Source organism: Zonotrichia leucophrys, chromosome 4 (genome assembly GCF_028769735.1).
Source record: "Zonotrichia leucophrys gambelii isolate GWCS_2022_RI chromosome 4, RI_Zleu_2.0, whole genome shotgun sequence".
Classification (NCBI taxonomy): Eukaryota; Metazoa; Chordata; class Aves; order Passeriformes; family Passerellidae; genus Zonotrichia; species Zonotrichia leucophrys.
In genome coordinates this window covers 29031351-29045173 of record NC_088173.1, presented here as the reverse complement: position 1 = coordinate 29045173, position 13823 = coordinate 29031351, and the positions used below count along the sequence as shown (strand labels likewise).

The following is a 13823-nucleotide window of genomic DNA, read 5'->3' as shown; positions in this document are numbered from 1 at the left end:
CAAAAGATAGTTTCAGTAATAAGAAGCAAAATGAAATGTTACTTGATGTAAATATATAGATTATCTGGCTCAGGGTGGAGACAGACAGAACATAGACCTGAACTGCTAACTCATTCAGACTGCTTTTCTTGTCTTGAACTGGAGCTGACGTTGAATCGTTACTCTGAAGTCTCGGCTGTGTTTGATCTAGAACTGAACTGTTTCCAACTTGCCTTTTGCAAAGTGTCTCTAGCTCCTGCTCTTGAGTCCTGACATCCTCCCACGGCAGCCTGCATGGCCTGTGCTGTGTTGGCAGCTGCATGGCAGCACTGCATGGCACTCTTTTCCCCTGCATTACTTGGGGAGTCATCCTGCTCTGCTCTCAGTTGCTTTGGAGATCAGTGCAGGACAGACCTCACCCATGCCCAGGGTGGCATTGAGCTGGGCTTCACACTGCTGCTGAAAAGGCTGCGGAGGGAAGGAGATGGGAATGCAGTCCAGACTCACACTAAGAGCCTGCTTCTATCTTTCAACCCATAAATCTTGTGCAAACAGTTAGGTGGTTCAGTACGAGCAAGCTTGAGGTGGTTCATCATTACCCAGACTGGTTAACAAATATTTACTGATCTCCAGCCAAGTTAAAGTGCAGTCATGCTTTCAGATTGGTGATTCTGTCCCTTTCCTGGCCAGTGAAGTAGAAATAAATGGGGTTTTTTTCTGTATTATATGAATAAGGGCTGATGCTTTGTCATTTTCAAACCCTAGTCATGATAACCATTGCCCTGGCAATTAGACCATCTCAGTGCACAAGGTGAGAGGGTGCTCTCTCCTGGGTCTTCCTGGGGCTTTTGCCAGCATGGATGCTAAACCTCACCCAGTGGATTATAGGCACTGGGTCCTCCCCTACTCAGAGCATCAGGTGTATTTTCATGCGGTTACCTGCCTTTTACAACACAGAGCTATAAATGTATCAGTAGAAACAGAGTTTCTCAGTGGGCAGAAAATGGCATGCTGCAGAATGCTTACTGATACGCATCTGACTCTCTTGGGTTAGTTTTTACTTAGCTTTCAAACTTATATAAAATTCAATTCATTTATCTTGATTGAAGGTTGCATTGAAGGTTCCAGTCAGATGTGCTACAGATTTCTTAGTTTTTCTGAACCTTCCAGGAAGACCCTTGGCCATCGAGGGTCTCATGATCCTTTACCAGCTGCCTTGAGGAGGCACAGGCACATACTGTGCTGTACCACACTGCTTGGCCCTCAGGACCATGCTGTGCTGTGCTGGACAGATTCCTAGCCATGAGATAACCTCAGCTAACCAGTCACAATGGAAGAGCCCAAAGGTGGCATCTACTTGGTACCAGTAGTGACACCATGGCACATACTTGTTTTTATCTTGAGGTGAAGCAACATACTGTCATTTAAATACCAGTTGAAAATCCTGTGAAAAGTCTGAACACCTCAGCATGGCTGAGCCTCTCTCCCGGTGGGAAGCCTGGGCAGTATGCCATGCCCTGATCATAGGCATAGCTGTCTGCCACAGCTACCCTTCAGTGTCAGAAAGAAATAAAGGTCTTGTAGCCTGCTGCTGTTCTTTTCAGTCACCTTAATGAAGTAGTTACCTTTCTTGAGAGTATTTGTCATTCTTTCTTGGTGTACAATAGGAGCCATAAACTCCTGGTTCAAAACCATAGTCCATAGTTCCTATATTTGTGAATGTAATGATAAATTATGTAGAGAAAATTCTATTTTTGAATAGATGCCCTTCCAGTTAGGCCACTATTAATGATGTACATTATGAAGCCTTAGTCAGTATAATGTTGTGCTGTGTGGGAAGGAGTCCCAGGCTTAGTCTATTTTGGACCTCTAATGGTTGATTTAAAATGAGTTACAGTAGCAGAGTTCAAATATTTGGTGATTATTGCTGAGCTGGACTACTTACTATCAGGCAGCTTTAAAAATAAAATTCGCAATTTGAAGAGTATAATTGAAGTTCCTTTAGAGAGCTCTGCTTGACCTTTCAGCAAATGCACTGGATTTCCTGAACCAGCAGTCACAGGCAGGGCAATGCCACAGGGCAGTGCCAACCAGCATGGTTCTGCTGCTTGATGGGGCTACTGACCTCTCCTTGCTGATCCTCTGCTTCTTGTGAGGCTCATCATGGTGTGTTGCAGGGCTAATGATCTTTTTTAGGGGAAACAGTGGGAAACTAAAATGCCACATAGGGAAGATCCTCCAGGAAACAAAAATTTGTATGAAAAGATAAATGAGGCACAAAATGTGATCAGCTGGTTCAAGTTCCAGCCATGTTGTGCTTGCAGAAGTGTGTCTGGGCTCTGCCACATCTATTCTATTCCTCACAGATGTTCAGTCTTCTGAAACTGGTGAAGAATGGGAGCCAAATTTGTCTGTCCTTTTTCAGAACTTCCCCAGGGTCAGTTTTGCCTGAACCCAGCCCCGAGTGTGTGCAGGCATGTAGTTTCATACTGAAATGATAAGCTCAGCTGGAATGCAGGAACGTCTCTGAAAGAGTTTCCTTTCAAGGAAGCACACAAGGCCTTAGCCATGATGTCCATATGTGACTCTGCTGTGTATCTAATATTAATTAAACATTTGACAAGTGTTTTTTGGTTTTGTTTTGCAGGAAGAAATCATTCCTGTTTTCAGCTCTGTACGCTGCCTTTATATTTGGTGGTCGGCACCTAATGAACAAACGAGCAAAGTTTGAACTGAGGAAGCCGCTCGTGCTCTGGTCTTTGAGCCTCGCCGTCTTCAGGTAGGCACTTCCTCACTCCCCCTGCCTTCCCACCAGGCCCTGGAGAGGTTTGGGCTTCTTCACCTCCAGCAGCACTGCTAATGCAACAACAGGCTCACACAGAAGTGGCATTTCTTTGCCTCTGCTATTCAGGGTTGTGTCCTGATCCATTCCTTTACATTGAAGTTATTCCTTTTGACTTAGCAGATCATAAAGCATTTGAAGAGGGGAGAAATCAGTAACAAAGGTGAAAATACAGGAGGACATGGGAAAAAGCACTTATCATTGCAATACATTTACCACGCAAGCTACAAATGGAAATAAACACATTAAGATGTTAGTCTTGTCTCAGGTGCTAGTAGTATTATGTTTATGTGGTGTGTATGTATGGAATGTTCAGTCAGGACTCTGATCCCCATTACAGTGAGGTAAAACAAAAGTCACTGCTTTGATGACAGGTAAATTAGACCACTGTATCTGATATCAGGAGTTGACTTCTGGTTATTCCATCACAATTGCTTATGACTGTAGCAAAAAGGTGGCTCCACAGGGAAAGGCTGTTTCTTAGTGATGCACATCTCTTGGCTATGTGTTGACTCCGTATGGGGAAGTCAACACATATTTAGTATGGGTAATGTCATGTTTGGATTGTTGGTAGTTGTTGAAGTCAAATTGGCCAATCTGAACTCCACTTTACGTGCTAATATGCTAATTTTAATGAGGCTGAAGATAAATGAATGAATAAACAAATGCTGATGAAAATAGCCGTTACAAACACACGAATTTTGGTACGAATTACTAGTAGCAGTACACAGATAACCTGAGGACTATCCTTCATTTCAGGGACTATTGGGACTGTAATTTAGAGCTCACTGAACAACATAGAGACCATCCACAAACCATTATCAGACACTGCTACTCATATTTTTCTAATTTCAATATAATACTTACTGATTATATTACTTCACAACTGCAAAAAACGTGTTTGCTTAGTGAGCAGGTGTGAATGGTGCACTGTTTTTCACAGAATGGGAATAGTTTTTGCTGAGAGACTCTACAGAGTGAAATAAAGCAGGAATGGGGAAGTTTGGAATTTTTTCATGGTTTTTCCTTTTGTTCTCCAAAATTGTATCACCTTGAAACTTTCCAAAACTCTGGCAGGGGAAAACAAATTGTACTTCTAATAGCTAGGGCATGCTAACAAAAGAACTTTAATTTGGCTTGGTTTTAATAGTTCATCAGCACATTAAAGAATATCTCAGAGCAGACAAAACTTTTAGTGGTCTGGATAACTTTGAGAGCAAGTTGTGACACCTTGGAAATTTGAAATTTTCATTTGATTGCACTTCGTGCTGTATTTCTGGCTGTGTGTCTAACATCATTTTGCTTTAAGGTCCTGTGAGCAATTGTCATTGTTTGTTCCAGAAATGGCTGAATCTCAGCAGCTGTTGAATTGGATCCTAGATGGCATTTTGGTTTTGGATCAGTTTGTGAAGTTGTTTGTAGCCAGCAGGATCCCAATTCTGATAGCACTTTCTTAATGAATGTGGAAAGTAGGAACTAGATGGCTTACACAAAGCATTTGTAATTTAATTCTCAATCTGAGGTGGGGAAGCATGATTTTGGAACTCTCCTTTGCATAAGATGTCTAGGGAGAATTTAAAAATCACATTATATTGAGATGTGGGCTGACATTCACAGTGTAGGATTTTAAAGCAATTTCACTGGCTAATTTCCTCCCAAAATCTCAAGTAATCAATGCAATGATCGATGAATAGCATGAATTTACACTGCACTGTCTAAATGGACTTTGAAATCAACAGATTCATTACTTGCTGATTGGAGTTTCCCATCGTAATCATATGAAGTAGCTAAAAACTCATGGCCAGCATGGGCTGCTGAGCGATGCTGGCTGATATAAAACTGTGGACTTCATGTTTTGAAGCTTCAAGCTGCCAGGATGAATCTGCCACAGAGAGCACCTCAGGGCAGGCACTCAAGGAGAGCTCTGCTTGTGCAGATGAGAAGCATTGGCCAGAAGGGCAGAGTTAGGAGAGGGATTCACAACTGCACAGTCTGCTTCCTCTGTCAGCTCAAATAGCACCACTCAGGGACAAGGGTTCCTGAAGCCCTGCAGAACTCACCCTTTCCTCTGTATGTTAAAAAAGAGACAGCAGAATGGAGGGGTTGTGTCAGATGTTTGGCCTGCACAGAAGCACTGTGCATTTAACCTGCTGGATTTGCCATGGGCATCACTGATTATGAAAATTATATGACTGTGTTTTGCTCTTCTGATGTGCTGAGTGGTGTGCAGAAGAGAGAAATAGGGAGAGGGAAAAACCAACCCCAAATGTTTGCAGTAAGACAGCATGAAACCTTTGTAGCTTCCCTAGCAACATGAAATCCCATATAAAACCCCTTGACTTCTTCCCTGGAAAACAGGAGAGGTGACAAAGAATTCGTGAAGACATGAGACAAAGACTTATAGAAGTGTTCACTGAACATCCATTACCTGATGCTTCAGCACCAGTGTCCTTTCTGGGGCCGTCTGTCACAACCTTACTGACTGTCTCAGCAAGCAGCACTTGACATGCTGTGAACTTGCCGAGTAACTTGGATTTGGTTTTTTTCTGGTTCCTGTTGTAACTAGGTGTTGTGTTTATATATGCTTGGTCTGAAAGGCATTCCAGCTTCCTCCAAAGGTCTATTCAGGTATGTTTAGAGGACTGGATACTTACTACGGATCCAGAAAAATGCTCCTTAAGTTTCAAAGGATTTCCTCTTTGGCTTTTTGGGATGCTAAAATGCTCTGACTTTTACAATACTTTGCAGAAATTCTAAGTAATGTATTTGTCTGCCATGAGTGGTTGTTCTGAGGAAGAAAAACCTGCCTGGAGAGCCCACAGTATTCTGCCTCAAGGTCAGTGTGAGGCTTTTTTCTGGGCTCCTTGTTTATCTCGCTTTTAGCAGTCCTACTATTTTACCTGCTTCAAATACCCTCAGAAATAGTAACACTTAGCAGAGGCTGAAAAGACATGTTTTGGGCTTTAAAAGAAAAGGAAATTGCCTGCCAGGCAATCACATGGTCCTTCTTCAGAAGGTATCCTGTATGCCCTCACGCTTGCCAAGATCATTTAAATGTGGTAGCTGCTACAGTAGGAAACTCGCCACGCTTATAAATAAACAAAACAATTACACCAGCCTGCTGAGCTTGCTGAGCATTCAGGAGCCTGGTCAAAAGGGAGTTTTGTGTCAACACTGGCAGCCAGCAGGATTTCTGAGAAAAAGCAGTTTTATTTTCCTTTGAAAGCATTGACTGGTTTTGAACATTTTGTCACTGAAAACTTCAGTAGGAGCAATGACAGTAAATCTTGCTTTTCATTTGGAAGCCACTGTGAAAACATCATCTCCTGAAATCTTTGGCTGAGAAATCATTTTGATACTGGGGTTGCTGGGCTGGTTTGGTCTTTTGGTCGCTAGCAGGTTTGTTGACTTGTTTCAGTCATTGAAGATTTGTTCTGTTTTGTTTTGGTTTGTTTTCTACATTTTAATTAAGTGTGTTTACCCAGCCTGGTTATGTACTGAGGTCATTGGTTGCTCTGTGGTAACAGGAACCTGCTGTTAGGCAGCTACACAAAAGGTCTTTCTTCAGTCCCATAAGACCCCAAGGAAACCATTGCTGCTTCACCTGCAAAATTAGAGTGACAGTCAGTCCTGTATTTTTGAATATTTCTTGGGGACAAAACACATCAAACCTGAATTGCCAGTTTTATATTTGTGACACTTTGAACATAAAGTTAGGGCCATTCATTGAATGTTTTACTTGGAGTCTATCAAAGCTGAGGCCAGGACTCACAGAAGGATACAAGTCATTAATTCATGTTTTCATTACATCTCAGATGGATTTTTGTAATTCCTTTTATAGGCCATAGAGCCTGTGTATGGGTAGCTTTTCTTTCAAAGAGCTTAAACATGTTTGATCACCTCATCTTCACAGAGGACAGCAGCATGGCACCATTTTCCTATGTATCCTTAAGGGGCTGACAACAGAAGTTTCAGGGTCAAGGCTCTAACTAATAATAGTAAAAGGTTGTCTTCCCTAGGGAGTGCTGTCACATCAATGCAGGAGGCAAGGAAGCTAAAACATCTAACGTGATGCAATCATTTATAGGCAGAGGCTTAGCTTGACTTTGGCTGGTGGGTGCAGTGAAGGGAAGAATATCTCTTCATCTAGCCAAGCCACATCACTATAATGCTCTTATCATCTCCTGAGATCACTTAGGTTCTAATCCAAACCCAGCTATGCATTGTAGCTGTGGTGGAAACGAGTAGATGTCAGTACAGGGTTTCCAAATGTCTTTCTCCCACTTTCTCTAAGCAGTAGAAATAATATCAAATGTAGCTAAAAGGGTGCTACCTGCTTACCACAGAGCTAACCAGAGCCTCAAAAGCAAATTCCCGCAACAACAGGTGTTATAATTGAAAGACAAACCCCAAAAGACACACTAAAGGAAGGTGAGTCACGTTGCCTTTACAGAACTGGTGTTGACTGATTTCCTACTGAAAGCACAGCAGCACGTGTAGAGGGGTTTGCACCCACAGAGGGCTCCTGACAAGGGAATCCGAGACATGCCTTTATGTGAAGAGCTCAATTCTGACCTGAATGAAACAGAAAAGACAAAACATATATTTAAAGAAAAGACTTCAGTTGCTTGGATTTGTGACTCTGAAATACTTTCTAGTTATCATGCGTCTAAGTAGGAAAATCGATAAAAGATGGTTGAGATTTATGTCCCATAGTAAGAACTGCTGTTCACAGATACTTGCTGTGGAGATTTAAACACAACTTAATTTCATATGTTGCTGAGCAACCCATCAAAATCTTAAAATACTCTGAAATTTTATAAGGTCCTGACAGTACATTCAAAGAGAAAATTAATTACTGAAAGGAGGAATGTTTGCCAAATAACGTTGAAATAATTAAGCACATTTAAGGTGAATTGATAATCTTCTCAATTATAAATTTAAAAGGAAATTAATTCAAAGTGAAACATTCCCTATATTTGTAAAGCATTTTTAATGCATATTCTCAGGACATTTCTCAGAACCCAAATAAGTTAAAGGCTTAATATGCACCTACTTAACGATTTATTTCTATAGGACCATGTTCATCTTTACATACTTACCTGATTTTCTTGCATGACAGATAAAGAAACGTTTTTTTAATTACCATTTTGGAGATGAAGTTGAATGTTGGGTGAACAGTAGAAATTCAGAATGATTGGAGAGAAGACAAAAATCCATTGGATAAAATTTAACAGTTTAAGAAGAAAAGTTTATTTTCCACAAGTTATTCCAATTCCAGTAGGAAAATAGAAACAGCGTTGTGTAGAGTGAATTCATGCAGTGCAAGACAAATGGTAGCTGGCATTAAAAAAACTGTGTAGAAGTGATAAAAATATACAGACTAAGAAAAATAAATTGTCATAAAACAAAGAACTGTCGAGAAGATGTATCTCCAATATCTACCTTATTTATTCTAACTAACCTTATTCCCAGATTTGTAACTGATGCCATGTGGCAAAATACTGTGCCCATCTTCTGAAATCTCACCCCTTTGTTCACTCTGCTGTTAGTGCTGTGGACTCCTGTGTTCATCAAAGTAATTTTGAATGTAAACTGATTTTACTGTTTTTACCTACCCAGGCCTAATTAAAAGTAAACCATGGAGTAACTGTGAGACCTGGCTGATTGTACTTTACAGGACATATGGATAGGATTGTCTAAAAATTATTATGAAAAATCTCTACTCAATGCTAAGCTGCACCTAGGTTCTTTAAGACCTTTTCTTTTTCTCTGACTTAGCTTGCTTGCCTTTATTGCTGGAAAATTAATATTTTAGTGAAGTGAATTCACTACATCATTTGAAAAACTGTTGTGCTCCTTTTGCCCCTGTTCCTTCCCCTCTCTCACAATCAAAGAGTGTGTTCACACTCAGTGTATCACCTTGAATTACACCTTTCTCATGGGCTCACCCTCTCCCAGCGCACAGGAGCTCTCATAGGTCACCCACCACCCAGCATGAATAATGCCCAACGCAAAGCCCCTGAGAGTGAAACTTTGCCTCTCAGTTTTATACAGGGATCAGACTGAAGTGCACATTTGAAGAATAAAGAACATCTGTCTGGTGGCTTAAGTAGGGAACTGTACTAGAGAGAAAGTATATAATTAATTTTAAAGGAATCAATCAAATCCATCTCTGCCTGTGTGGTGTCACTTCTGCCTTTTACTCAGCCTCAACACTTGGTTCATGAGCACGGTGAAAGGGCCTCCTCCATGCAGAAATCCCTGGGGAACTGTATCTCCATGTGTTTCCTTCTGAGTAAGTCTCTGACAGCTTGTGCTTGTTGGAGGCAGTGGGAATACAGCGCTGAGAGTGTTAACTTGCATGACCTGTCAAATCCAGCGCTTCCTCTGCAGCCAGGCTGCCAATAAACCCTGCCAGGGCCAGCAGGGCTCGCACGCAGGGCTGGGCTGCGCACGGGCATCGGCCCAGGGTTTAGCAGAGTCACAGTTTGGTTTTGTCTCAAGTTCAGCTTCTTCTAAACAAATGTGCCTGTACCATTCAGCATCCTCCCCCCAGGTTGCTGAATTTAAAAGAAAAATAAATTATTTGCTAACTGTAGGCAAATCCCTGAGATGTGAACTTCTTTAGGTGCTTGCAGGACCATCACCCCACTGAGGACAGAATGGAAAAGAAGATCCAGACCAGCAATTGGTATTAAATTATGGATCTGAACAGCTCATTACAATTGTATTATAACTTCTAGCTTCTTTAAGCCTCCTTTATTCTGTCAAATGCTAGTGTTTCCCTGTAACTTAGATTTTTCTTACTTTGTTATCTGCCAGTTTTACAGCTTTACTGATGGCTGGCTTCATTGGTTGGCTTGATTCTTTGCTAAATCTTTTACTTTATTACTGTTTGGCTTTATTTGCATAAGATAATTTCAAACTCCTGAATACATAAATTTCAGTGCTATACATGACAGATACTCTGCCAACTTGATACTTTTGATCCTGTAAGTATCTTTAATTTATCCTGCAGAACTAGATAATGCCACTTTTTTGGATTATCATGTAAATCACTGCAATTCTGTACTTACTCTAAGATTGCCTTGAGATGATGTTGGATGCTGAGAATAATTTTCAGTAACAACAGAGGAACAAGTGCAGATGCCCCTGATGCATTCATTAAGGACTGCTTAAGAGGCACAGTGTGCTTATGAATCCTCATGGGCTACTTTAGAAATCCTCAGATGGATTCCTTGATTCCTATGAGATTTTGCACCAAACATGAGGCTTAAGTAGAAAATTGATTTTTTTTTCCTTTTTAGTAGTTGAGCCGCAGTCCAAACTTTTCGAAATAAATATCCAAGAACTAGGAAATACTTCTTGAAAGAAAAATATCTCACTGATTATGCAGCCTTCACAGGGTGCCAGCGAATTTCAGCTACAACAAAGTCCTATTATTATTTAGTGATGGTATTGCTCAAGAAGTAACAACGTTCATCAGGAAATATTGTTCTTGCAAGTTCCCAGGAAGCAATGTCATGAATGGGCTTAAACCAGGTGATAGGTAATTACTATTGATTAGCTTATAACTGACTCTTTGGAAATCAGAGGAGATGCAAGGATGCATGGTTAGAGCTGGAAGATTATTTTTCATTCTCTGTAAGAAAAGAGTTATGTGATTTGTGGCAGTGTATGGGTACAAGTGTGTCCCTCTGGTGTTCCTCAGGCGATGATTGAGTGCAGCTGCCCTTCAGCCTGACCACTGCTCCCTGCTTATCTCTGCCAAAACCCAGCGGGCCTTGCACAGCTGCTGAGTGCTCTGGGTAAGGCTCTCCATGCAAGAATAACTCTTCACTTTTACCAGTTATCCTCCCCTCTGTTGCACACACTACTGGTAGGGATCTACACCCCAGCTTCTTTTTTTTCTGCTGTGCTTTTTAAGCAGTACAGATTCTTCCACCAGCTCACAAAGCTTCACTTATTGATTTTTTGGTTTCGTGCTCTGCTCTTGGCATTGTCTGAATATAGCTATTCCCAATCATAAGGAAGGCAGATCTGGAAAATCAAACTACATTTATTCAGGCTCCATGAGGAGAGACCGGAAGGCAGTACCTGTGGTAGATTGATTTTTATCCACACATACAAATAAGCCTTACAAGTAGTAGTTGCAGCAATTGGCAGAATTGTTGAGTTTGCCACTTTAGCAGGGGAGAGTCAGATGGATTTTCCTCTGCTGTGGTGTTAATGTGATTAAAATCTCCAGATGGCAGTGTCCATTGATCGGGAGCCCTGCAGAGATGTTACTGCTTGGTATGCTTAATGAAGTCCCTGGGGAGGGAAAGAAATAAGTTAGGTCTGGATTTCCTTCCAGTTTTGTCAATAAAAAGGACAAAGAAATGGTTTGGGGAGCCAGGTGAGTTGTGACTAAGAAATCTGCTGACAAGAGGGAGGGGCTGAAGGGAGTTGTCCCACACTGAGGAATTTATTGCCAAGAAGACAAAAAAGGCTGATGCAGGATGCACAGTATCTGCACTCACTTGGAAACTACAGAGCGAGCCATCACGTGGATAGACCTCATTACCTTCCCCAAAATTTATCACATGGGATCCTAACACCACCCAAGCATGCATGCACATGCTTATGGGTCTGTATAGCTGTACAAATGATATATTATTTCTTGGAGCCCTGTAAAATATTTGCACAATTTCTAAATCAGTCTGAGCTGGCCTGACTTCAGATTTTGGTCTCACCTGAACACTCAATTGATTTGCATTGCATAGCTTTCTAGAAATGCATCTGGATCACTACAGTGGACAGGTCTGAAAAGCAAGGCTTGTATGCTTGGTTCAGTGGTAGGGGTCTGTTTTAGAAATGGAAGGGGAATTCTCTCAAATTTGCTTTGGGATTTTGATAGGACTGAGCCCAAACCTCAAAGTATGTGTGAGTTTATGCAACAAGAAATTTTCTGCCAAGCAGACTGATGATAACTGCAGAGATCAGCACAAGTTGTGCTCACACACATGGTTCTGAGAGCCAGAGAACCTCATTATAAAGTACTTCCAGTACTGCTAACCAGCAGGTTTTAGGATAAGAAAGAACCATACTGAAAAAAGTGTTATTCCTCATCTCCCCTATTCCTGCCTTTTTTTTTTTTTAACATTACTGTGACTTGGACTTCGCCCTGAATGAGTCTCCTTCACCTGCAGGTCTGATAAAGGAGGACTGTGTGGGTGAACTGCAAGATTGATTTGTTCTCCTTCCCAGTTAGGAAATGGTCAGGGGGAGAGGCTGAGGAGCATTTGGGCAGAAAAACATCAGAAAGAAGGTTTCACTCTTGGGGCTTGTCAAATTCTTGGTGTTCTCATGCCTTTGCATTTGTGTATGTTTTGGAGGGACCCATTTCTGTTATTCAGAGCAGTGGATTATGGAGATAAGAGTCTGTAATAAACATAATGGTTACTAATACAGCATGTTCCTGCTGCATTCTCAACTGTAGCCTGTGTATTTCTGTCACCCTGTAAAGGAGCATATTTAAAACAAGATCCAGCAGAAATGCCAGCCACTGTCTTGAGCTCCTTTTCAGTGGCTTCCTAGAGCAGAGAGCTGCTCAGAGCACAGCTCCACATTTTGAACTCTCTAGTGCCAAGGCTGGCTGGAAAGTCTTTGCCTTTCCCAGTCTTTGTTTTCCCCAGAATGAACAAGAGCAATGAAATTATGTCATTAGGAAGTGGAGGACATACTGTTTTAGCTGCATCATTCACCAGTCCAGGATTAAATGACATGGCCATGGAGGCAGCCAGAGCAGCACAGCAGGATGGGCAGCAAGGCACTGCAGGCAGCACCTGCCTGAGGGGTGGGTGGAGGAGTGGGAGTGCTCCAGCAGGAGAGGGCTGGAGCTCACTCTGGGGTACATGGATACAGGAACTTAGAGCAGAGGGCAGCCACAGAGAGTGCCCATTGCTTGTAATCACATTCACCTCCCGCAGGAAAGCCAACATTTTGTAATAGTGCATTCCATCTCCTCTCTCAGCTGGAGAGGTAAAATTGCAGGTGGGAACAAAGGCATTAGTCATTGCAAGCTTTCAGGCAGTTTAGGAAGTTAAAGACATTTTCTAGTCAGAAACATTTGTGAAAATAGTGCTCTTAATTATAATGATTTAGTCATTTTGTAGATACCTTGTAGCCTTTGGGACACATGGGATGAAGAGGATGGGTACTGTCTTCTTTTTAAAGAATGAGATTAACGTAAGTGCTGTTAAATGACTGTTATGGTAATTTTTGGAAAAGTGTTTTTAAAGGTGTTCAGTTACCTTAAGAAAAAAGTGTATCTTGGAACCAGGGTGCTTATTCCATTATTTTTTCTTTTTCCTGCCTGTTGTAAGAGAATAAATAATAGTCACAAATTATGTTATATATAGGCTAGGACCTGGAGGATACAGGCGTGAGGGAGTTGTTCCTGTGCTTTCAGTTATCTGCTGCAACAGAATTGTAGTAACTGAGCACATGGTCGACTAAACACAGTTAATAAGGTGTTGTCTAAACACAGTTAACAAGGGCTAAAATATGGTGGCAAAAGCTTCCTTCTTTGTTTTGACGGTTTTACACTAAAATTGCGAGATACAGAATGAGCATGTAAATAGTTACCATAGTTCATCAGCACCAGAGAAAACTTGGTAACATTTTTTCACATGTGTGCCCAAAATTACTTTTCTTAGAGGAAAATGTGAGAAAATTATAGCCAGTGTGATTTTTTTCCCAGTGAAATGCAAACAATGTAGAGCAGAAAGGAGTTCAGCTTAGGTGCTCTGAAATGTTACAATGGTCCTAAATCCCAGACATACAAAAAGAAGTGTTGCAGTCCTCTGAAAGACTGAGATTGAAATAATCAGATGTTTTAATTTTACAGTGAAAGTTTAGAGTTCTGGTTTTGTCCATAGTTAACTCAATGGTTGTGTCTTCAAGCATTTCCTTCATAGATTTGGCTGGATAGAAGCCTTTTAAAAATGGAATTTCC

The 13823-nt window shown here is 41.3% G+C and overlaps 1 protein-coding gene across 1 annotated transcript in view; it reads left to right on the top strand.

The window, feature by feature from the left end:
* The window catches only part of ELOVL6 (ELOVL fatty acid elongase 6), a 79647-nt gene that overhangs the window by 47717 nt on the left and 18107 nt on the right, over positions 1-13823 (top strand). The window contains exon 2 of the mRNA XM_064710962.1: positions 2627-2758. Within this exon, the coding sequence (XP_064567032.1) occupies positions 2627-2758 (132 nt within the window). The remainder of the gene's footprint in view (positions 1-2626; positions 2759-13823) is intronic.